The sequence below is a fragment of the Pseudorasbora parva genome, chromosome 13 (genome assembly GCF_024679245.1).
Source record: "Pseudorasbora parva isolate DD20220531a chromosome 13, ASM2467924v1, whole genome shotgun sequence".
NCBI lineage: Eukaryota > Metazoa > Chordata > Actinopteri > Cypriniformes > Gobionidae > Pseudorasbora > Pseudorasbora parva.
The window spans coordinates 32,093,353-32,115,883 of NC_090184.1; the positions used below are offsets into that span (position 1 = coordinate 32,093,353).

The 22,531-nt window shown below is 38.6% G+C and overlaps 1 protein-coding gene across 5 annotated transcripts in view; it reads left to right on the top strand.

Annotated features, from left to right (window-relative positions):
* Nucleotides 1-22,531, top strand: part of rfx2 (regulatory factor X, 2 (influences HLA class II expression)) — a 52,251-nt gene that overhangs the window by 18,231 nt on the left and 11,489 nt on the right. For 2 of the 5 annotated variants that reach the window (XM_067413972.1, XM_067413973.1), the window contains exons 2-10: nucleotides 5,627-5,739; nucleotides 7,607-7,696; nucleotides 8,132-8,202; nucleotides 9,886-10,150; nucleotides 11,658-11,732; nucleotides 13,503-13,684; nucleotides 15,891-16,010; nucleotides 16,598-16,719; nucleotides 20,522-20,640. In XM_067413972.1, coding sequence (XP_067270073.1) covers nucleotides 5,635-5,739; nucleotides 7,607-7,696; nucleotides 8,132-8,202; nucleotides 9,886-10,150; nucleotides 11,658-11,732; nucleotides 13,503-13,684; nucleotides 15,891-16,010; nucleotides 16,598-16,719; nucleotides 20,522-20,640 — 1,149 coding nt within the window. In that variant the 5' untranslated portion in view covers nucleotides 5,627-5,634. The remainder of the gene's footprint in view (nucleotides 1-5,626; nucleotides 5,740-7,606; nucleotides 7,697-8,131; nucleotides 8,203-9,885; nucleotides 10,151-11,657; nucleotides 11,733-13,502; nucleotides 13,685-15,890; nucleotides 16,011-16,597; nucleotides 16,720-20,521; nucleotides 20,641-22,531) is intronic. The other 3 variants (XM_067413976.1, XM_067413977.1, XM_067413975.1) reach the window with 2 other exon arrangements.

Consider the following 22,531-nt stretch of genomic DNA (forward strand, 5'->3'; position numbering starts at 1 on the left):
ATTTATACTTGAATTATATCGTCGTATTTTTGTCTTTGAAGGTGTACATGTGGGAAGTGCAGTTGTGCACGTGTGTTTGTGTGTTTACGCGTGGTTTGTGTAGACAGTAAGCGGACTAAAAGCAGTCTCACTCACCCTTCTAACGTTGGGACTGCTCCATCCTTCAGCATTAGGCGATTGGGAAAATTCGGCGTCGAGCTGGGCCTTGTGAAACAGTCGGCACCGAAATGCAGCGAACAGATATAAACATTCGCGCAACTCAGTTGCTGATCCGGAAAAGCAAATTACATCCACTGTTGCCTTAACGCGGGGTTTTTGGCGAATCTGTGCAGGACTGTCTTGGTCTGGCAACCAAAAACCCACTTTTTTGGTGACATTGTTATGTGCTATGTGTAATTGTCACCTGTCCAGCATCCTACAAGCCCCGCTTTGATGGGCGTAGGCTGTTGCTTTCGCTCTCTCCCTCGCTCTCTCTCACGCGCTTCCGGTAGAATTGTCCGTAAGGCCCATACAAGGAAATTCCGCCCCCACTAACGTCAATGGGGACGCATGATCTCAAAAAACTTGCCGAAACTTATGACTAACCGGAAGTAGTATTTTTGACAAAGAAATACTCCCATCAAACGTCCACCTTAACTTTTGAAACTTTGTCTATGTTTAGTATGGGATTCCAAGTCTTTAACAGTGTAAAAAGATCAGTATGCATGAAACAGCATTTCACCCCCCCTTTAATTACGTTTGAGTCATGTACTTCTATAAAAACTGTAAAACAAATAAAAAAATGGGACAGTATTGGTAAAATAGATCTCATTTGTCATGTCAGTAAATATAGAATCTATTGAATAAATGCCCAAAGTTACTGGTTGCACATGTGCAACTGGATGTAAAATTCAGTTGCACACTCTCAAATGTTGGTAGCAAAATGCAATCATTTGGTGGCAGTGTGGAGCCCTACATATACCTTGATCTTCAAATTCAAAAAGTTGTCACAGGAGTGAGGAACTCTCTGCTTGTCATGTAAACATCTTACTGCGATATACTCCTTATTCCTTACTTACAAAATTGCATTATTGGTGCACATGTAAAACATAGTCAATGTAAATTTTGGACATTGAAAAAAAAACTGGTTGAGAACCTCTGCTCAGTCATTACTCAGATTGACAGTCTGAAGTTGAGTTCTAACAAGCGAGTGATCTCTCCCGTTCTCTGGGAATAATAGCAGTAGGCAGGAATTAGCTCCAAAGATAACTGCAGCAGGGACAGCCCAGGACATATTTATAACCAATCCAACACCCCTAAGGGAAATTCCTTTCTTTTAAAAGATCTAAGCACACTCATACTATTTACTCTCAGAGTTCTGATGAAGCTTGTTTACGTTTTGACTTGTGTTTCCAGTATGGTTCAGGTGAGCGTTAGACAAAGTCTGTGGGATTTTGACCAAATAACTCCTGTTGACTGATCCAGCAAGCCCAGAAAGCATGACTGTGACCATCTACATGCTTCTAACTGGTGTTAACAAACTGGAAGACTTCCAGCCTGGTGATGACTGGGTGATTACACCCACACATTATCTGTGCCCGCAAATCCACAGTTTTCCGCAGAACTGGAACTTGCGTCATTCATAAAATTCTACCAGCTACCACCCATTGAGTTTTTGTTGATTTTTAAATATTTCAGATAATTTGATTATGCCTTTAGCTACTAAAAAAAGTGGTCATAATTCCAGCTTGACACATCTGGGCCTAGCCTACTGATGACTCATTTTAACACTGAATCTTCTTTATGTCTTCAGAAGCCAAGTCATCATGGTCAAATAAAAAAGTCATGGAAATTGGTGATGCATTGAATTTTTTTTTTTTTTTTAGAAACAGCGTAACCAAAATAAAAGTTTTCTTTTAGCCAACAAACGAAACTGAACTTGATGAATTAATCAAATTTCTTTAATACTCAACACTAAATTGTTTATTTAATTGCACATAAGGCAACATTTACTTTTGAATTATGTTTCTAATCCAATTGGTTGTTGAAATGAATTGAAATGGTGGCTGTAATAGTTAATATTACATAATTCATAATACGAAATAATAAAGACAATAGATAAAAATGTAATGTGGTTCATATATTTATCAAAATGCTTCTCTCTAGATTTATTTTTCTTGCTGATTAATAATTTATGTAAATTGAATGGCGTTCCTGAGGTAAATGCAGCGTTACGTGATGCATTGTTTACAAGCTGTTTTATTGACATCTTTCTGCAGTTGAAACACTAATTTGATTGATTTACTTTCCACATTACATGCTATAACTAGTGGTAAAGAGGAAGTGCTGCTGCTTGACTTGAGTTGAGGCTGCTACAACGATCTGTCACGCCACATTAAAGAACATCAAAACAACATTTATTGTTTGGATTTCATTATAAAATTTACAATTTGTAAGCTGAGACTTTATCATATCAAAAGTAACAAAGCTCAAATCTAATAAGCTCTAATGAAATTCTTTTGGACCAACCATTTTGGACAAAAACGGAAATTAATTTTCAGTCTGAATATTTTACATAACTAATGGAAATAATAAAATCATTGAAGAGACAGTGATTATCGTTTAATACACTGACAATACATTTATTGGCAACACATTTCAGAACAAGCTCTATAACATTTTAAAAACCATAAAAAGTTAGTCATCAAGACAGACTGGAAAAAAATAATGGGAAAATCATGGAAACTTACTGGTCAAAAGGTATTGGAACACTCCCCAGTGCTGTCAAATGTTGGTTTAAAACCATGGATTGTAATCGATTTACACAGGATTTCTATATATTAATATTAATAGAACACCCCCCCCCCCCCAACACACACACACACACACACACACACACACACACACATTTGTAGTGTCCTTTTTGCAGTATACACCAAGAGGGCATCTGAGTTCATGCTTTTCGCTGAACTGATTCATTCGTTGTATTCATTACAATACCTTATTTTCTGAAAGCGGGGACAGATAGATTTTTCTCCAATTAATTTACCTTTTGAATAGAGCTTCACACTTGAGAATTCATTATTTCTATTTTACTAATCTCAGAAAACACAATTAGCTTTTATTCTTTATTCTTCTACTCCCAGTGGAAAAGTTTAAGTGCCTGTAATTAGCATCCATTTTTCCCTCAGATGAAATCAAGCGTATTGCTTGTCTTTTGCTCTGTTTTAAACTTTAACAACAAACTGTCAGTCAAGGGGTCTCTCTTGAAGCACGAGCTCTCAGATCAGCCTCCACTGCTGCTTGTCGGTCAGGATCAATGCAGACGCACATCGTAAACGCAGGTCTGGGACCTGTTGAGCATACTGATGGTGATTTAAATGCACTGTCGGGCTGGTTAAGAGCTTATTTAGATGTACAGAGATCAGCCTCCCCCCTGTAACTTGTTCCCTGTCTCCGAGTCTGTCTGTCTCTCCACCACTCCAAAGTTCCTGTGTGTGAGCTTAAAAAAGAATAGCACAAGGGGAAGAGGGGGGGTGTAGAGTTAGGGATGGTTGCCATGGATCCCTCACCATAGCAACCGACAAACGTTTACAAAGCATTGAGGAATTTCCTCATATCAGCTGTATTATTGGAGCCCCTAGAGACGGACTCTCATTCCAAACAACCGCTGGAGATCATCAGTATCCTGGTGGGGGGGGGCAGCCTCTTTGCCATTTTTTTTTTTTTTTTTTTTTTTACCTCCTTTTTCTTTTCATAATGGGGGGGAGTGTTGTTTTTTTCTGCCCCTCCACTTTTTCCAGAGTCGCCATGCTCTCACCTCCTATTCTATCTTTTTTTTTTTTTTTGTGAGAGGCTGCCTGCTCTATTTGTCACTCTCTTTTTCTCTTTCCTGTTGTTGTGTGCGCCCATAAGAGTTTTGGAGAGCATTGGGATCTCAACCACAGCGACAATCTCAGTTCTTCTAACTCAATTCCCCTTTCGACTGAACCGCACTGCGGTTGTGATGGGATTGTTAATGTCTCCTTTGTTCTTTTCTCCATAATAGAGTTCAGAGGTGAGCGGCCTGCTGGGGATGCGGGTGACTCAGTCTGGCTTGGCTAGGTTGAGCTCCTGGTCCTTTTGGAGAAGACGGTGTGAAAAGCTGCTTTGTATCCCACTTTTCCTGGCACATACACAGAGTTGTATTTCTGTGGGCTGCTCTTATCCTCTCTAACAACCTGTTGGGGCTTAGTTTGATTGCATTGTGTTTCTTTAGTTGTGGTGAAAAATCAGCAGGGACCTGATGACATCTTGGGGCCTGTTTACACCTGTTATTAAGATGTGTTTTGGTTGATCGGATCACAAGTACCTGGTGTTTTAATCCGTTCAACCACTGATTTCTTTGAGGAGAGGTTCTATGAATGTATGGGCCTTTTCAGATCTTTCGATGTAATGGACAAAATAAGCTTGCGTAATTTACATATGAACACGACCGGAGACAGCGGGAAAAACACAGAGCATAAGCTTTCGTTTCTGCTCTGACAGCAGAGCTGCAAGACCAAGCCAAACGAGTGCGTGTTAGAAATCAGGAATGGTGTGAGAACATTGTGCTTGGTATGTTTTTTTGTCTTCATACCCAATTTGGGTCTCCAGCCAGCAAAGTTTAAATCCCACCTGGCCAGCACGCTTCCCATAATGGTTACGCATTAGATCAGTAGGTGGTATTTTACGGCTGTTCAAACGCGTTTGACCACATGAGCGTTTACACTACGAAAGCAATGTGTTTTCAACTTTGGAAGTGGTCGAAACGGACGTCGTTTGATCAGACGATCCGGTTGACCAAAACTGCATCTTAATACTATTAATACTATAATAATTAAATAATACTATAATAATTAAAGTGTAAATGGGGCCTTAGTCATGATATGATCCTGCCATTCTTTACTATTAGTCTGTAAGCATAGACTGTGATTATATTGTCATGTTTTCCTTGTTTCGCAATCATTTGCATTGGTTTTCGGTAGGGGTTGAATGAATTCAGAAAGTTGACATTTATGTGGTGAAAGAATGACTTGTCTCTGATGTCGTCATTAATGAACAAATAAGCCTGAACCTCGAGCTGAGACTCGAATGCAGGTTTTCTTACGTACGGCTATTGGATTTGACAGCGCTGCCCACAAGACTATTGCTCCTAGATAATAGCTATTTATTATTTTGCCTTTGTGTCTATTTCCATTTATTGATGAATCACAGTATAATGTTGACAATAGCCCACATTTCCGCACTACTGAATGGCTGTGAGCGCAATGTGCGCGTGATGTGCGAGCTATTGTCTGTGTGTATGTGCGTTACAAGGTTACAATACAGCAGCGCATTAGTTTAGAGCGCGATTAACTTACGTGTACGATAAGTTGTTTAAAATGTGCATTCTCCTGATCAATTTTGAGCAGATGATATAATAAAACATCTTGTGGATTGTATGTATTTATTTGTCATTGGAGCGTAAAAGTGGATTTCTTATCCTGTTGCGCCCTCTATAGGCCACGACCAGCGACTAGTAAAATACAATACAACAAATAAAAACTATTATTAATTGTTGGCATGTTAAAATATTATCATGAGTGAATTATTACAATATTAATTGTATGAATTAACTGTCTACTAGGAGAAACCATGCAGCGGTCAGAGGGCAGCTCAGAGTCGGCGTCCACTGTGGCACTGAGAACGTCCACTTCAGCCCAGGCGCCGGTGGTTCAGCCCGTTCCTGCCTCGCAACAGGTAAGCAGGCTCAGCGCTGATGCACAAAAGTAGTAATAATTATTAAGGTAGCTCCTCCCACACAAGCTGTTTAATATGAACATCTGAGCTGCTTTAGCTCTTCTGTCATCGTTCTGAATCTCTCTTAAGATGCTTTTCAATGTGCACTGGATCCATCTGAAGCGATGAAAGATTTCTCCTCACCCACACCCTTCATCTGTCAGAGCCACTTGAAATGATTAGCAGCAACTTTGCGTGGTGCTGCTGTGGGAGATGTTGGGTTTCGATCAATCACAGATCCAAAGAAACCAGTCTTTATGTAATTTCAGTTAATAGTTTGAGTAGACCATCACATTTCCCTGGACAGCTGTTGAGGATTTGACGAAAACCAGTGAAGAATGAAATATGGACTCTCTGTACATAACATCTGTGGTGCTAGCAGTCTGGATCGAAGACGGCACTTTAAAAACACAACTTTCCAGTTAAATGGTAAATGGACTGCATTTATATAGCGCTTTTATCCAAAGCGCTTTACATTTTTGCCTCACATTCACCCATTCATACACCGACGGCGATGTCAGCCATGTAAGGCGCCATCCAGCTCGTCGGGAGCAGCTGGGGTTAGGTGTCTTGCTCATGGACACTTCGACACTTGGCCAAGTGGAACCGGGGATTGAACCACCAACCTTCTGGTTTGTAGACAACCTACATGAACCACTGAGCCACTGCTGCCCCAGTTATCTTTTGCAGTGATTTTTTTTCTTTTTAAATGTGTATTTTGGTTCAACAAACACCTTTCCACCGACCTTGCAGACAGGTAGTCCCTATAAAAGCTCACACCATTGGTTGAACCAGAAGGTTTGGAAATGCAACAGTGGCAATGTCATAGCCTGACAAGCCAGACCCATATCAAGATGTCTGGTCTGGGAACTCTCCATTGACAGGGCTCAATCCGATGGGCAGGATAAACGGTTGTCTTTCAAACTCCCTCTGCACGTGATAGGATAGCGCTACAACCAACTAGAGCAACATGAAGCGGAGATAGTTGATAGATTCAACTTTTGCCGTATCCGGTCGGCAAAACTCTGAGCACATCTTTCCTTCATAAGAATGACTTCAGTGCCGTTCTTTGATCTTTTCTCATTGAAAAGCTTAACTCCAAGTCTTCCAGTGTTGCGGCCAAATTCGAAAGACCGCCGTTCGCCAGCTTCTTTGTTTACTAGAAGCACGCAAGCGCAACTCTGCCGTTATTATGTTAAGCCCACACGACTCTATACAGGATGTGTTAGAGTTTGGTTTTTACAGCTCAGAAGCCTATATTGAGAGTTTCTAGACGACATTTGCGGCAAAAAAGATTTGCTGCCGCTAGGGTGCGTCTAGATGTCTAGGTTAGCATTGTCACAGAAATGGCTTACTTCAGTTGTCTCTCCCAAATAAAATCTTCATGAAATCAAAAGTGACCTTTTTGGGGAAAAAAGGAATATTGCAGTACTTAATTATTAATTAACTTGCACATCATAATTTTTTCACTCATGTGCCCGCGTAATCTTTAATCAAAAACTTCCCGTTCCTCTTGCACCAACATCTATTCTTTTCTCTGATGACGTGTTTAATGGCGTGTGGAGCGGTCATTCGGACATCACAGCAGTAGCAAATGACAAAGATCCTATGATCCAGTCAATTTCCAGTGGACAAAATCAAGTCCCGCCTTGCTTATTTTATTTATTTTTTGTCTTGTTCAAGAAGTACGTCACAATAGGGAAGAAAAGACCATCGCAACTTCCGTTTCATGACGACTTCTAACATCGAAACAATTACGCACCTCACTTTTTAAAGACAAAAGGGTCTAATTTTTACATTTGTGTGTGTGTGTGTCCCTCACCTGCAGCGTGTGTTAGTTCAGGCCACCGGTTCTTCCCAGAAGGGAGCTCAGGTGCAGCAGTTGCCAGTGCCTAGAGTGCAACAGGTCCCTCAGCAGGTACACACACACACACACACACACACACACACACACACAGTCAATCAAACCCTGCACGCTCACTGCACATCCTGAGGACCCACGACACCTCTGGCTTATCTTTTGCCTCTCTACATATCTTTTTTGCTCTCTTTGTCTTTCCATCACTCTCTTTCTCTCCCAGCATACTGTCAGAACCTCGAACCGCTGACATGCTTTACTTTCACACTCGTCACGCTTGGGTTGTTGCGACTAATATGTTAATAAGTAGTTTCCCGGCTCGACAGGGCGTCTCTGATTGTTGAGGCGAAGCTTTGTGCTCACTGCCCCCTACTGCCTGCAGCCTGCATACAGCTGTTCATCTCATTTCCCTTACAGAATCTGCATTTGCATATCTCAGAACTCATGCAGTGGTTATTTAGCACCAGTCTGATATGTGTGTGCGTGTGTGTGTAGGTTCAGCATGTGTACCAGTCCCAGGTGCAGTACGTGGAGGGAGCAGAGGCCGTCTACCCCAATGGCACAATGTAAGCACCCTTCCACCTTTCAATCAAATCTGTATTCTGTTCTTCACCTTGTGTACAGAGGCTGTTTATTGTAACACTCAATAAAAAAATATAAGGCACGTAATAATTAATATTTAATAATACAATTTATAATAGTGGATCCTTTTTCATGGCAGAAAGACCAGTAAATACTTGCATTCCATTTTAAGAAACAATCATGTAAATCTGGCTTTTAAACTCATTTTATAATGTCAAAAAAAGGAACGGAAATTAGATTTTTTTTTTTTTTCATTTCAATGACTGCTTGATCATAATAATACATTTTAAAAAAGTCAATCGATTAAAACATGAACCTAACATGAAAGTTTTTATTTTATTTTTATATATCGTAATAATTTCACATTTAATATCTAATGTAGAAGCAACATTATCATAATGCAACATAGAAAGTAGCCTATATTTTAAGTATTTATTTAATGTCATCTTTGTTGTTGTTGTTGGAAAGAATCACAGATATCAATACTCTTAATGAGGTTTCTATGAGGCATTCAGCATTACAGTGGAATTGACAGTTATTCAATTCAACATTTCTTAGGCTTTAACATTTACCTGTGCCCTTTAGTAGTATAGCCGGGCTCAATTTTCCCTGTCAAAATGTATTGTTTTTGCTGTTGTTCACCTATGTAACCTTGTAAACAGTGTTTTAAGGTTTTCAGGTAGGTAGGGTACAAAAATTGAAGTTTGAAGTTATCAAACACTTCACAGTCTGCATGAATTATAAATGTGGTTTATAAATATATGTTTATCCTTATTAGAGCCAGAAAAAAAATATTCAGTCAAGAGCAGTGTTATTTTTTTAAATGTCTAATTGCTTTGTTCTTGCTGCTGTCACTTTAAGATCTGCCACACATGATGCAAATCTGACACATTTTCTTTAACTGTGCTTGCAAGGATACTGCATAGTTTTGTCCGTTCAAGCAACGTCTGAAGTCTGTGTGTGTGTGTGTGTGTGTGTGTGTGTGTGTGTGTGTGTGTTTGTGTGTGTGTGTGTGTGTGTGTGTGTGTGTGTGTGTGTGTGTGTGTGTGTGTGTGTGTGTGTGTGTGTGTGTGTGTGTGTGTGTGTGTGTGTGTGTGTGTGTGTGTGTGTGTGTGTGGACACGCAGTAGCATTTTCTGTGTCTTATCGCACTTAAAGGGTTTAAAAGCATTTGCATGAATAAGAGCGTGGTCATGTACTGTAACGCTAGAAGAATTACAACAAAAAACTGATGCGTTGTTTAATATTAACGCGTTAAACAGAAAACATTAACATGTTAATTCTGACAGCCCTAAATATTTTTTTTTTTTTTTTTTTTTTGCAGGCCCTATAATTTTTGGTTAAGATTTTTATATCTATATCTATAATTGAAATTGAAAACCATAGTAGCTTTTGGGCTGTTTTTTTCTGTATGTTCATGTCCACTGTATACTTAATTAGCTTATTAAATATTAATTGATTAGCTAATTCCCCCCCCCCCCCCCCCCAAAAAAAAAAAAACATAATTAAAAAAATTTAAAATCTTCAAATATGCTTATTCAGACATAGATGGAGTCCAGATCAAAACTTCTTTTTAAAGACAGTTAAAAAGTTAAAGTCAGAAGATGTGCTTTGAAAGTTAATATTACATTAAACACTAATCATTGCTGTCTTTCTCTGTCCCTTCAGTCGTACTGCATACTCATACAACCCAGATTCCCAGCTCTATGGACAGGGCAGCGGAAGCACCTATTTCGACTCTCAAGCGGGGGGTACTCAGGTTACCACTGTTGTCTCATCTGCTGGCGGAGTACCTGCCCACGGCATGGTGGGAATCGCCATGGACGTGGGTAGCAGTCAGATCATTTCCAGCGGCAGTGCCTACCTGATTCACGGCGGGATGGACAGCGGCCGCCACCACACCTCTCACTCCTCACGCTCATCATCTGCAATGGTACGGTCCGCTGTGCTGAAATCCTTCAAGATCGGTCCAATAGTAACATGGGAGGGGGAGTTTTTAGTCTCACCATATTTGAGCTCATAGGAAGTTATGGTTTTGTCTAGATGAAATGTGACAGGAATGTTACGCTGGGTTACGCTTCTATGATTCCGTTTACAGAAATCAGTTTATCCCTCAGTTTATATGATCTAACAAAAATTGTGTTTACATTAATTACACTAACAAGGAAAGTTGCAGGGTGTTTTAATGGTATAAAGACCTTTATATGACACATTTGATTTCTCATGTCATGACCCCTTTAAATCTACAGATTATTTTTTTTCCAAAACTGGAGGATTGTCAAAATGACCTGCTGTGGTAATCGGCATCATGTCACAGAGGATGTTTGTTCTTACATTATTTATGACAAAAGTGTTTTGCAATTACATGCTTTTCTCAAAAAGTAACGTCATCGATTTATCATGCACACTATAGAGGAGAGATGACACACTCTGTCATCAGAGTGTAGGGACAGGGCTTAAGGAGGTGACTGCCTCTAAATAATCCAGCGCTGCCTTGTTTTAGCAGTTTTCACAGCCACTTGAGTGGCCTCTGAAACAAAGCAACCCCTGGGGCTCATTACCATTTGGCCAAGAGCCCTCGGGAGCCTTTTAAAGACTTGGAAGGATGCCTGTTTTTTTTTGTTTTTTGTCTTTCACCCCATCTCCCTCTTTCTCTTTATAAGTTTTGCCACTCTGCCAAAACAGACTCTCTCTCTCTCTCTCTCTCTCTCTCTCTCTCTCTCTCTCTCTCTCTCTCTCTCTCTCTCTCTCTCTCTCTCTCTCTCTCTCTCTCTCTCTCTCTCTCTCTCTCTCTCTCTCTCTCTCTCTCGTTATATCTTTCTCCCCATCTTTAATCCTTTCTTTTTAATCTCTTTTCATGCCTTTTTCTCTTTATTCCAACTTTTAAAATAGTACTTTTTTCATGCCCACTAAGGAAGAAACAAGCCCGACTCATAAATGCAATAACAGAAACTTATATTCTCCTCTCAAGCTAATACCTGAAAAAAAAAACATGATTATTTGAGTCAAATTAATTCAGCTTTTTCAGCATCACGCATCAAATGCAGCCGAGTCTTCACCGAAAGCACGACCCTGCTAACTGTGTGATTTCAGACGTGGCTAGAGAGTTTGTCTCATGCGTTTGAGAGTAGCCTGACCTCACGCCCTGTGTGTGCAGCTCATTAGCATATATGAGGCTGAGACAGGAAGAGTGGCGTAACCCTCCGAGTTCCTCACATTTGCATGCTTTTTGTCCACCCATAATGAATGTGGCTGCAAACACTGACAGACTGTAATGGAAATGCTCAAAGTCCGGCTGCAGCTAACAGACTGATTTCCTTTTCTTTTTTTGTGTGTCTTTTTCCCCTCAATGTTGTCCCCCCCACATTCCACCCCCTCTGTTTTTTTTCTCCCCTTCTCTTCCCCCGTTTCATGTCTTGCATGCTCCTACTTTTCCTCAGCTTGAAATGGCGATTGAAAACCTCCAAAAGTCAGAAGGGATTGCCACTCACAAAAGCAGCCTGCTCAACAGCCATGTAAGTCAAACTGGGAAAAAACTTCATTGAAACTGGAACAAATCCTGAAAAAAAAGGCTTAGATCATCCTGCCTGCCTCTTCGCTTTGCTTTTCACTGCTGCTGTGAGCATGCTTTTTCCAGAACAGCCCCTTGCTCTGTGTATTTTGGGTTTAAAGCGCATTAGACCCCCTGCATTACACCACTGATTCAGTCAACATAACAGGGATCACTGTGTTTATATGTGTGAGATGTACTCCTAAACTTCAAGCAAGCAAATTTAATAATTAAAGGCACAATAAGTAAGATTTTTCAATTAAAATATCCAAAAACCACTAGACCGATGTAAAACATTTTGTTGGCTTGTGTACTTTTACTATCACAAATGTTTCCAAGAATGTTTAAATCCAGAGAAATAAGCAATTTTAACCAGGCGTTGCCTATCAATGACATCATACCCACGTTACCCTTGATTTTCGTTTTTGTAGAAACCATAAAATCACACAAAGACGCTTTAATATATTATAAATTTTATTAGACTGATGAGCAACTGTTTGGATACATTAAATGACAGAAAACTAATCATTTACTGAGTACCATGTTTTACCATGCCTAATATCGATCTAGCTTACTGCAGTGTGCAACAAGTGTCTCATAGTAGATGGCGAGCAAACACACAGATTATAGCATTATAACATAACTTTCAACACACTCAAATAATGTATCTTATATGATAAAACAGTACTTTCATACGCATGGCTGGAAAAAGTGAAAGCGGTCGTCTGCGGTGTAATAAAAGCTCTGTGAAATCCAGGCATCACCACGCTACACCTTTGTTTTGAATAAACAACTTCTAGCAGAATTTTATTTGAATTTTCGACTGCTCTAGCCAGTAAATATTTTTTTTACAAATTTTCAATTATTAATTTCTTAGGTGAGACCTGAGATGAGATTGATATAACAATGCCATCAGTGTGTCAGTGAAGGGCCTAATTTGATTCTCGAAGATTAGCAAATGTTACTCCCTCAGAGTCTGTAGACATCTCACTCATTTAAAACAGAGGAATTGACTGTTTAAAACTCCCTCTCCCATGTTGCTCCTCAGTTATCAGGAGGCCTGCACAGAATCTGCACCCACAGAATTTGAATGCCGTTCTGTCAGTTCTGCACACCCCTACTCACCCCTTGCATGTATATGAAATATTTGGCTAATTCAATAATCCGTTTAACGAACTTTTTGTTTTAAGAAATGGTTCACGTAAGAGTGGAAATTTGGTCATTTACTCTACCTTCATGTTGTTTCAGTGTTGTTATTGTTAACTAAAACTATTAAACATTGTTTAATGTTGCCTTGGCAAGCAAAGAACTGGAATAAAATAAGTTCCAAAATTACTAAAGCTCAAACTGAATAATTAAAAAAAAAAATCTAAATAGAAACATAAAGAAAAAAAATTATATATATATATATGTGCAAAGTAAATGACCAATACATCCACAGAAAAAAGTCAGAGGGGTGAATATAAAGAATGACTTTTTTTATTATAGGGTGAACTATTACTTTAAATCAACAGATTTCCACATATTTCCTGCACACACAATAAATTTGTGCAGATCCCGCGAGGTCTTTGTTAATATATGTTTTAATTTATGTGAACATACAGTATGTATGCAGACATATTCTTTTGTGTGTGGTTTTGTTTATGCAATTTATTTTGTGGAGGAAACGGATGAATTTAAACTTTCTTTTTTCTTTTCTATTTTTATTCATGTGCGTGTGTGTGTGTGTGTACAGTTGCAGTGGTTGCTGGATAATTATGAGACTGCGGAGGGTGTGAGTCTGCCGCGGAGCTCTTTGTATAACCACTACCTGAGACACTGTCAGGAGCAAAAACTGGATCCAGTTAATGCCGCCTCCTTTGGCAAACTCATCCGCTCTGTCTTCATGGGCCTTCGTACACGCAGACTCGGCACCAGGTCAGACGATATAGAATTACCCGTGTGTCTTTTTTATGCAAACAAACAAAATGGCTTTGAGAGCAAAAATAACTACTGGTGCTGGTCATAATTATAATATCAAAAAGTTGATTTATTTCACAAATTTAATTCAAAAAGTAAACCTTGTATATTATATTCATTTATTACACACAGACTGATATATTTCAAATGTTTATCAAGGTTCAAGTTTATTTAGCCATTTCAACAATACAGTTAATAGGAATTTGTCTTCGTATGCTCACATAGTTAACAAAACACACTGACACAGCGCACACATATACACAAATATGATTAACACATATTGCAGATTAGGTGTGACCATGTTACCACAAATGTTTATTACTGATTATAACTGAAAACTAAGGAAAATCCCAAATTTAGTATCTCAGAAAATTATAATATTACTTAAGACCAATAAAAAGAAAGGATTTTTAGAAATCTTGGCCAACTGAAAAGTATGAGCATGTACAGCACTCAATACTTAGTTGGGGCTCCTTTTGCCTGAATTATTGCAGCAATGTGGCATGGCATGGAGTCGATCAGTCTGTGGCTCTGCTCAGGTGTTATGAGAGCCAAGGTTGCTCTGATAGTGGCCTTCAGCTCTTCTGCATTGTTGGGTCTGGCATATCACATCTTCCTCTTCACAATACCCCATAGATTTTCCATGGGGTTAAGGTCAGGCAAGTTTGCTGTCCAATTAAGAACAGGGATACCATGGTCATTAAACCAGGTACTTGTTGCTTTGGCACTGTGTGCAGGTGCCAAGTCCTGTTGGAAAATTAAAGGGTTAGTTCACCCAAAAATGAAAAGCATTAATAGCATTAATTTATTTTGGCCACACCCATTACCCTGTCCGGTTGTGGCATGGAGAGCAACAAGTCAATGAGTGCGTTTACATGCACATCATTAAGCTGATAACTCACAAATATCATTGAAATATTGCTTATTGAAATAACCAGTTTACCCGTTTACATGCCAACCAGTAAACTGACAATGCAAGTAAACTGCGTTTACATGACTTTATTAATAAACCGAGTTATTTCCTTGTAGTGACGTCAAAAATAATAATGTCCACATTTAACTCAGAGTATTCCAAATGTTATGTCAGTTGTGATGTTAAATAAAGCTTGCACCGTATCAGCGGAATATTTACAGCTCATATTATCCCTCATGCTGCAGTTATGCAGCATTTTGACTGAACCTCTTCTACTTCTGCTGCATGAGATGAGAACACATCTTTGCAATTTTCTGGGACTTAAAAGAGTCTGCGCTTGTTATGCATGTCCTTCTTTCATGCAAAACGCTAGCTCGCTCTGCCTGGATGCATTTAAATCTGCTCTAAGTATGCGTTTTTGTCACCTATAACACATCAATAAGCCGACAGAAAACAAACCGAGCGGTTTATGCTTAAGCCGTTTATGACCTTACTCCGATAAAAGAAAACAGGATAGAGCGTTTACATGACCATGTTCATTGTTGGCTTATTAGGCATAATCGCCTTAAGAACGTGCATGTAAACATACCCATTGTCTAATGCCATAAACCATGTAAGAACACTCTGAAGTGCATGTAGCTAGATAACTGGTTAACTACTTTAAAAGATCTCTAGCGAGAGTGACCGATAGAAACTTATATAGGTCTTTCATTCTGGTGCTTAGATACCATCCATTGAACACATCTTCACTTAAATTTAAATTTTAGTGAAGCTGTGTTCGATGGATGGTATCTAATTGAACACTTTTCAACAGGCAAGCAAAGCTTTTAGACTTAAAAAACAGTGACAGCAGAACCGTTATTTATTTTTTAGTTATTTATTTGCTTCTTTTTTTATTGCAATATAATATTTTAAAAAAAAATCTCAAACAGTGTTTGGTTGCATAAAAAAGGTAACTCCATATGACTACACCCCACAAATACAGCTAGTCTATAAACTATAAATCTATCATTTATAAGCTCTAAACTACTTTTACAGCTTATCCCCTCTGAAAAGAAAAGCACAATCCAGTCTTGAAACCACAGCAGCACAGAAAAGAACATTGAGTAGATTTGCTCTCTAATACTTAAAGAATGATCATGAGATGATGGTCTGAAATAAATGACGTTCTGTCTCAAATTCTGGTATGTTGTTGCTGGAATAAAAAAAAAGTGGTGGCTCATTTTGTCTATGTGCATGTTTGTGTCTCAGGGGAAACTCAAAATACCATTATTATGGCATTCGTCTGAAGCCTGACTCGCCTCTCAACCGCTTGCAGGAGGACACACAGTACATGGCAATGAGACAACAACCTGTCCATCAGAAACAGAGGTGAAATGAACATCCCCTTTCTCCTTCTCACTTGCATGCAGTCTTTATATCCGAGTCTTCTTTGCCATCAGGGTCTGTGTGTTTTGTTCAGATTCTTCTAGAGCTTTGAAGTTTCTTTTCTGTATTAATTAAATCCTTGTCTAATTATATCCCACACTGGCTAAATGGATGGACACTCACACCTGAGTTTTATCTCCATTTAGACACAGAAATCCCAGCATGTGTTTTGCAAACTAATTTACACATTATTACAGTTTTATTATTAATTATTAATTTAATTAATGAAATGATTTATGCCGCAGCTAGCTGCAATTGTATGAATAAATCATATTTATATTATTATTACTTTTATTGATCAATTCATGTATGATTTTTCTAGATAAAATACCATTTTATGTCTTATTAAAAAAAAATCTTTTTAAAACATTATCCCGACTTCTGATGATTTGTTGTTGTTTTTGTGATTGGAAATGCCCAGAACACCTTCAGAAAATGAAAGAAAATGATCTTCTTTTTCTTAATTAGTCATATCCTCTGTGATCCCCAGTAGTGAATTCTACATTTTAGTCAGTATTTCCTGTATCCAGGTTCAAGCCCTTTCACAAGATGGATGGTATGGGGGACAGTCTGAACAGCGGCTCCCAGCACTCGTCCAGCACCCCTGAGCAGAGCGTGGCGGCCCAGAGCCAGCATCACCAGCAGTACATTGGTAAACCTCCTCCATGTTTTTTTATTCAAGAATTTTAAATATCAGTGAAATTGCTAAATTTTCAATACTTTAGTTAACCCTGGGCGAGATTTACTAAACAGGGCAAATTGGCGTGAGAGCTCAATTCCATAAAATATTGGGGGATAAATAATGGCACATACACCAGTAAATTGACAAGCGCAAAACTTAATTATTAATTTAAATATTGTTCTCCCATAAATTTTGCATCTGAAAGGGAAACTCCTACGAATGCATATGCAATAAGGTCAGCCGTAAAATAAAATAAAAACGCCCACGCCTTTTCAGCGGAAATTTTCCAGTGCATGTCTTTAGTAAATCCCGACCGTCATTTTTTTTTTTTTTTTTTTTTTATGGCAAAAGAGGGTTTATGCTGACTGTTAGTGAATATGGCCCCTAGTATTAGTTTTTGCTGATGTAAGAAAAAGGTCCTCAAAAAAATAACGTAAGACAAGTAAACAGTTGACAATACAACAAGAACAAATAAACTAATTGCCAAAAAATGAACAAATAAATACAACAGAACAAAGATACACATAAAGTATTAACAAAGTTTGTCAGAAAGATGTAAATACATCATATTTTAAATACATCATATGTGCCATCTCACATCAAATCCACCATGCGAGAGGGCAGGTGATAAAGATTCGCCTTTACTATGGCGGAGCTGGAAGAACTGGAGAACTGTTTACTGAAGAATAAAATCTGTTTTAGATTTTTAGATATACCATGAGAGTGGTATTCAGATAAGTGATAGCCTAGCCTACAACAAAAATCAAATGTAAAGATAACTGCATAGTCTTGCTGTACACATTAAATATCGATTAATCCTTATTAACGCTACTTAAGTCAAAATGAGTGATTCCTTTTGTCATTTGTTGTTTGATTATCATTAATGACAGACTGCAGCAGGTGTATTAGGCTGCTGTCACTTTAAGAGCTAATGCACTAATCCAATATACCATTAAACGAGTATTGTTTTTCAACTCTGTATATTTACTTAAGACACAACCCATTGTGTTTACCTAAATGCTCTCCAAAAAGACAAATGTGTACACTTATGACGAGTTTCTGAAACCTGTTTGCTTATCCGCATTCTGCTCTGACTTAGAGCGTGCACAAAGAAATCCATCTGGGGGACAGAGTTATTAAAAGCACAATAAGCTGCAAAAGAGCCGCTGTTTAATAGCAAACACGTCCACAGTTTAGCAACAGTAGGCTGCATTTTACAAAACACTTATTTGGCTGGTCTGGATGTTAAAGGGATCCCCTGGTGTTGAGACTTGTATGGCTTAATGTAACATAAATGATGTCTCTTACTGAATTATGTAGTAGAAAACCCATGAAAGATCTACGTTATTTTAAAAATCGATTTTATATTTGGACCATGGGCGGCGCCATTTTGTTTGCGTTCTAGGTTGATGACGTAGAGTGGTTGAACTCCTCAATCAGCTGGCATTACCCGTAGCTATTTTTACCACAACGCAACTCGAAAATTGTTTCAGAGTTAAACAAAACCAATGAATTCCTTTGTAATTATACTTAAAACACTCTCAAACATACATGTGCACACAAACTCACCTACACAAGTCACAAACAGATCGGCGGGCGCGCACACGACAGGCTCTGTTTCAATCGAGATGTTGGGCTGCTCAGTCTCCACGACAGGGGCTGAATCTGAAATCAACCCTATACCTATACCCTATACCCTTAAATAGGGCATTATTTGAAGGGACGGACATTTGTAGTGTTGTCCGACACCATAGTGGACATGTTCGAGTGCAGTCATTCAGTCTCACGTTCCACCGCAATAACGAGTGTAAAGCCGATTTACAAACAGCTGTCCGACTTCACGGACTCAAACATACATGCGCACACAAACTCTCTCTCTCACACAGACTCACACACACCCCAACAGATCGGCGCGAACACACACACACACACACACACCCCAACAGATCGGCGCGAACACACACACACCCCAACAGATCGGCGCGAACACACACACACCCCAACAGATCGGCGCGAACACACACACACACACGCACGCACTGCGTGCGCGCAAAAATAACCCTCAATCTATTCCCTGTGTTGATATCCTAGATAGACTGTTGATAGTAGATTAACTGTAATGCCTATGTGACCAGCAGAGGGAAATATCTAGGTAGGACGATGGGATAAAGTAACGTGAGGAAGAGAGGCAGGATGTTTTGGTGATGATGCATGCGATTGAGACAGAGCAGTCTGTCGCTGACCTAGGTGTGTGCGTGCCCGCCGATCTGTTTGTGACTTGTGTAGGTGAGTTTGTGTGCACATGTATGTTTGAGTGTGTTTTAAGTATAATTACAAAGCAATTCATTTGTTTTGTTTAACTCTGAAACAATTTTCGAGTTGCGTTGTGGTAAAAATAGCAACGGGTAACGCCAGCTGATTGAGGAGTTCAACCACTCTACGTCATCAACCTAGAACGCAAACAAAATGGCGCCGCCCATGGTCCAAATATAAAATCGATTTTTTAAATAACGTAGATCTTTCATGGGTTTTCTACCACATAATTCAGTAAGAGACATCATTTATGTTATATTAAGCCATACAAGTCTCAACACCATGGGATCCCTTTAAGTTTGGGATTTTAGGGAGGAGTGGAAGAAAATGATTATCGATTCTCTAGTTTTCCATAATCGTTGGAATGGAAGCCGAAATCAAAAATCAATTCCGACTATTCGCACAGCCCTAATTAGTACAGACTTTGTGTACCAGCGAGGGTACCCGCAGGATCTTAAATATCTTAATTTTAGGTCTTAAAAAGTCTTAAATTTACTGAAGTATTGAGTTTTAGGTCTTAATTTTTTTAAAAATAGATCTTAATTTTCCTACATTCAAGTAACTACTTCTATTGCTCATTGAAATGCTCCCGCAGCGCATTTGTGTGTGTGTGTGTGTGCGTGTGTGCGTGCGTGTGTGCGTGTGTGCGTGCGTGTTTATTCCGTGATGTTGTAGTTGTTTTTTTTCGCTAGTCCAACTATAGTTCACTGTTTTAAAACTACAAATGAGACCAACATGCATCTTTTATTGCAGCCAATCAGCTTTCACGTTATTGGCGCAAGTCTCTTGGATTGTACCACATAAAACAGATTTTATTCTTCAGTAAACAGTTCTCCAGTTCTTCCAGCTCCGCCATAGTGAAGGTGAATCTTTATCACCTGCAATCTCGCATTATGACCAAATAAAATATGATATGCCTGATAGCACTAAAATAAAGAGGTTTAGTAAAAGTGATGTAAACCCCAAATTTTAGAACACCGGGTGTCAGATTTGCACAATCCACACGCACAACGCTTCAGCATTTTGAAAGCTTGACAGACCTTTCAACATTTTACGAATTTCTGGAAATAACAACCTCAAAAAAACAAAACAAACAAAAAAAAAAATTTTTTTTTTTGGTATATATAGTGAAATCCTTGTGGGATTAAGCTATGAGGACGTGCAATTTGAATAATATTAATTAAAGTAATTTTGTGAATCTGCATTTCCTTTGTACGTTTTTATTATTGCATGATATAGGTCTTAAATTTAATTTATAATGGTCTTACAAAGGTCTTAAAAAGTCTTAAATTTGACTTGGTGAAACCTGCAGATACCCTGGTGTACACGATACATTTTTCTACCATTGATAGAATTAATTAGATTTGAATCTGGTTGTGCATGCATTCAGATATTTTCGATGTGCTTGTAGATAAATTCTAACTACTCACTCTTAGAAACACTGTGTTTGTTTTGGCAGATGTCTCTCACGTCCTTCCCCCGTTTCCTTCACCTGATCTGGGCTCTTGTCCTCTGCCTGAGCCAATCAGCACGAACGATGTCAAAAAATTACAGAGCAACTACAGGATCCACTGTGAGGTACTACACTGTTTTTTTATTCTTTTGTTTGTCTTTCAAACTTTCATTCAAGGCAAATTTGCAAACAGGGTGATGATGCAAAACTTCCTTTTATTATGAGCTCCCTGTGGAGGGAACAGTGTCACAGTGTCCGTGGAAAGACAGCAACTTAACTGCTATCTTTAGAAACTAACAGAGATGCCCGGGCAAAGATAAACTATCCCTTATGCCAGAGGAAATTAAAATGCTGTTATTCTATGCTTATTAGCAGAACTTTAAATCATTTAATAAATCAATAAATTATAAATAAATCAAATACAGTATTTGATTGTGTAAATAAATGAATCAGAATGTGGTTGCATATCATATCAAGTACACAAAATAGGATTATTGAATGAATAACAATGTTAAATAAATAGAATAATGAATGAAACATACCACAGCAAACAGTTACACTAATCTACAAGGCTGTATTCTTGCAACAATGTCCCACGTGTTTTCCCATCATGAATGTAAGTCTTGTTCTTACGGGCAGCTAGAATAAGGAAAACTACGCACCTGCAACATCTCTCAGACAATGACCTTGTATGAACAATGTTCTCTTTCACAACCTGTGAGTAGGTGTCTCTGTTAAATTGATCGTTAACATTTTTACATTGTTTAATTATGTTCTGTGATTTCTGGATATTTTGAAAATCTTCACAAGTTGGTTGATAAGGACTTGCTAACTTTCATGATCACTAAATTCATGAAATGTGTGCTGGGAAGGGAGGTTTTTGAGATTAGTTATTTTTGATTAGATTAGATTTCTCCCCTTCCCATATTTTGCTTCATTCAATTAGAAGACTTTATTTAAACAAAGGTGAATATTAGAATTAGTTTAAAGCCCTAAACCTTGTTTAGAACCATTTTAATTGCAACACCTTTCTCTAGGGTTTCCCTTCAGTTTCAGTGTGTTTTAATGGAAGAATAAACAGCGCTTAGTTTGTTCGCAGCAGCTTAGCTGCAGGCACTAAGGAACTGTGAAAAAGCTGTTCTGGGCTCTCTCTTAGTATTCTTCCTCCCTCTCCTACTTTCTGCTGACAGAGTTTCTAGTTTGGCTTGTTCTTGAGTTTTACTTTCAGAATGAAGCTGGCCTCATTACAGTCGGAGTGTAGCACTGCTCTCAATATCCTGACAGATGGACTCGACCCATCTTCATTTTCTAGCTCTCACTTTTAATGTCATTTCTGCCATGTTCAAGCTCTCTTTCTCTCCATCTCTCTTTCTGTCCCTCCCTGTCCACTGCACACCTTTTTGTTCCAGGGCTTCTTTCATCCTTCAGACTAGGAGTTTTCAGTCTTCCCAATTAACCTTTCATCCAGCAGGATATTCGCCATCCATCTGTGCCCTTCTGTGGGAATTTGTGTGTTCCTCACTACTGAAAAATATGTTAATTTGTGGCTGGTAAAGCATAAAAGTGAAGTGTGTGATTTCTGCAACACCAAACTAGTGTTATTGCAACATGAGTGAACTTCTCACATTCAACTGGAAATAATTCAGCATTCTGAATATCTTTCATTCTCACTCTCTTAATATAATTATAAAAGGGTCCAGTGACAAGCTTTGTGCAACACTTCACAATCACAAGCAGTCAGAACATATTTGATGTAATTAAACTTTCATATATTTTAGATTAATTGCACACCAACTGAAATATTTTTCAGGTCTTTTATTGTTTTAATACTGATGATTTTCGCATAAAGCTCATGATTACCCAAAATTCCTATCTCAAAAAATTTGCATATTTCATCCGACCAATAAAAGAAAAGTGTTTTTAATACAAAAAAAGTCAACCTTCAAATTATTATGTTCAGTTATGCACTCAATACTTGGTTGGGAATCCTTTTGCAAAAATGACTGCTTCAATGCG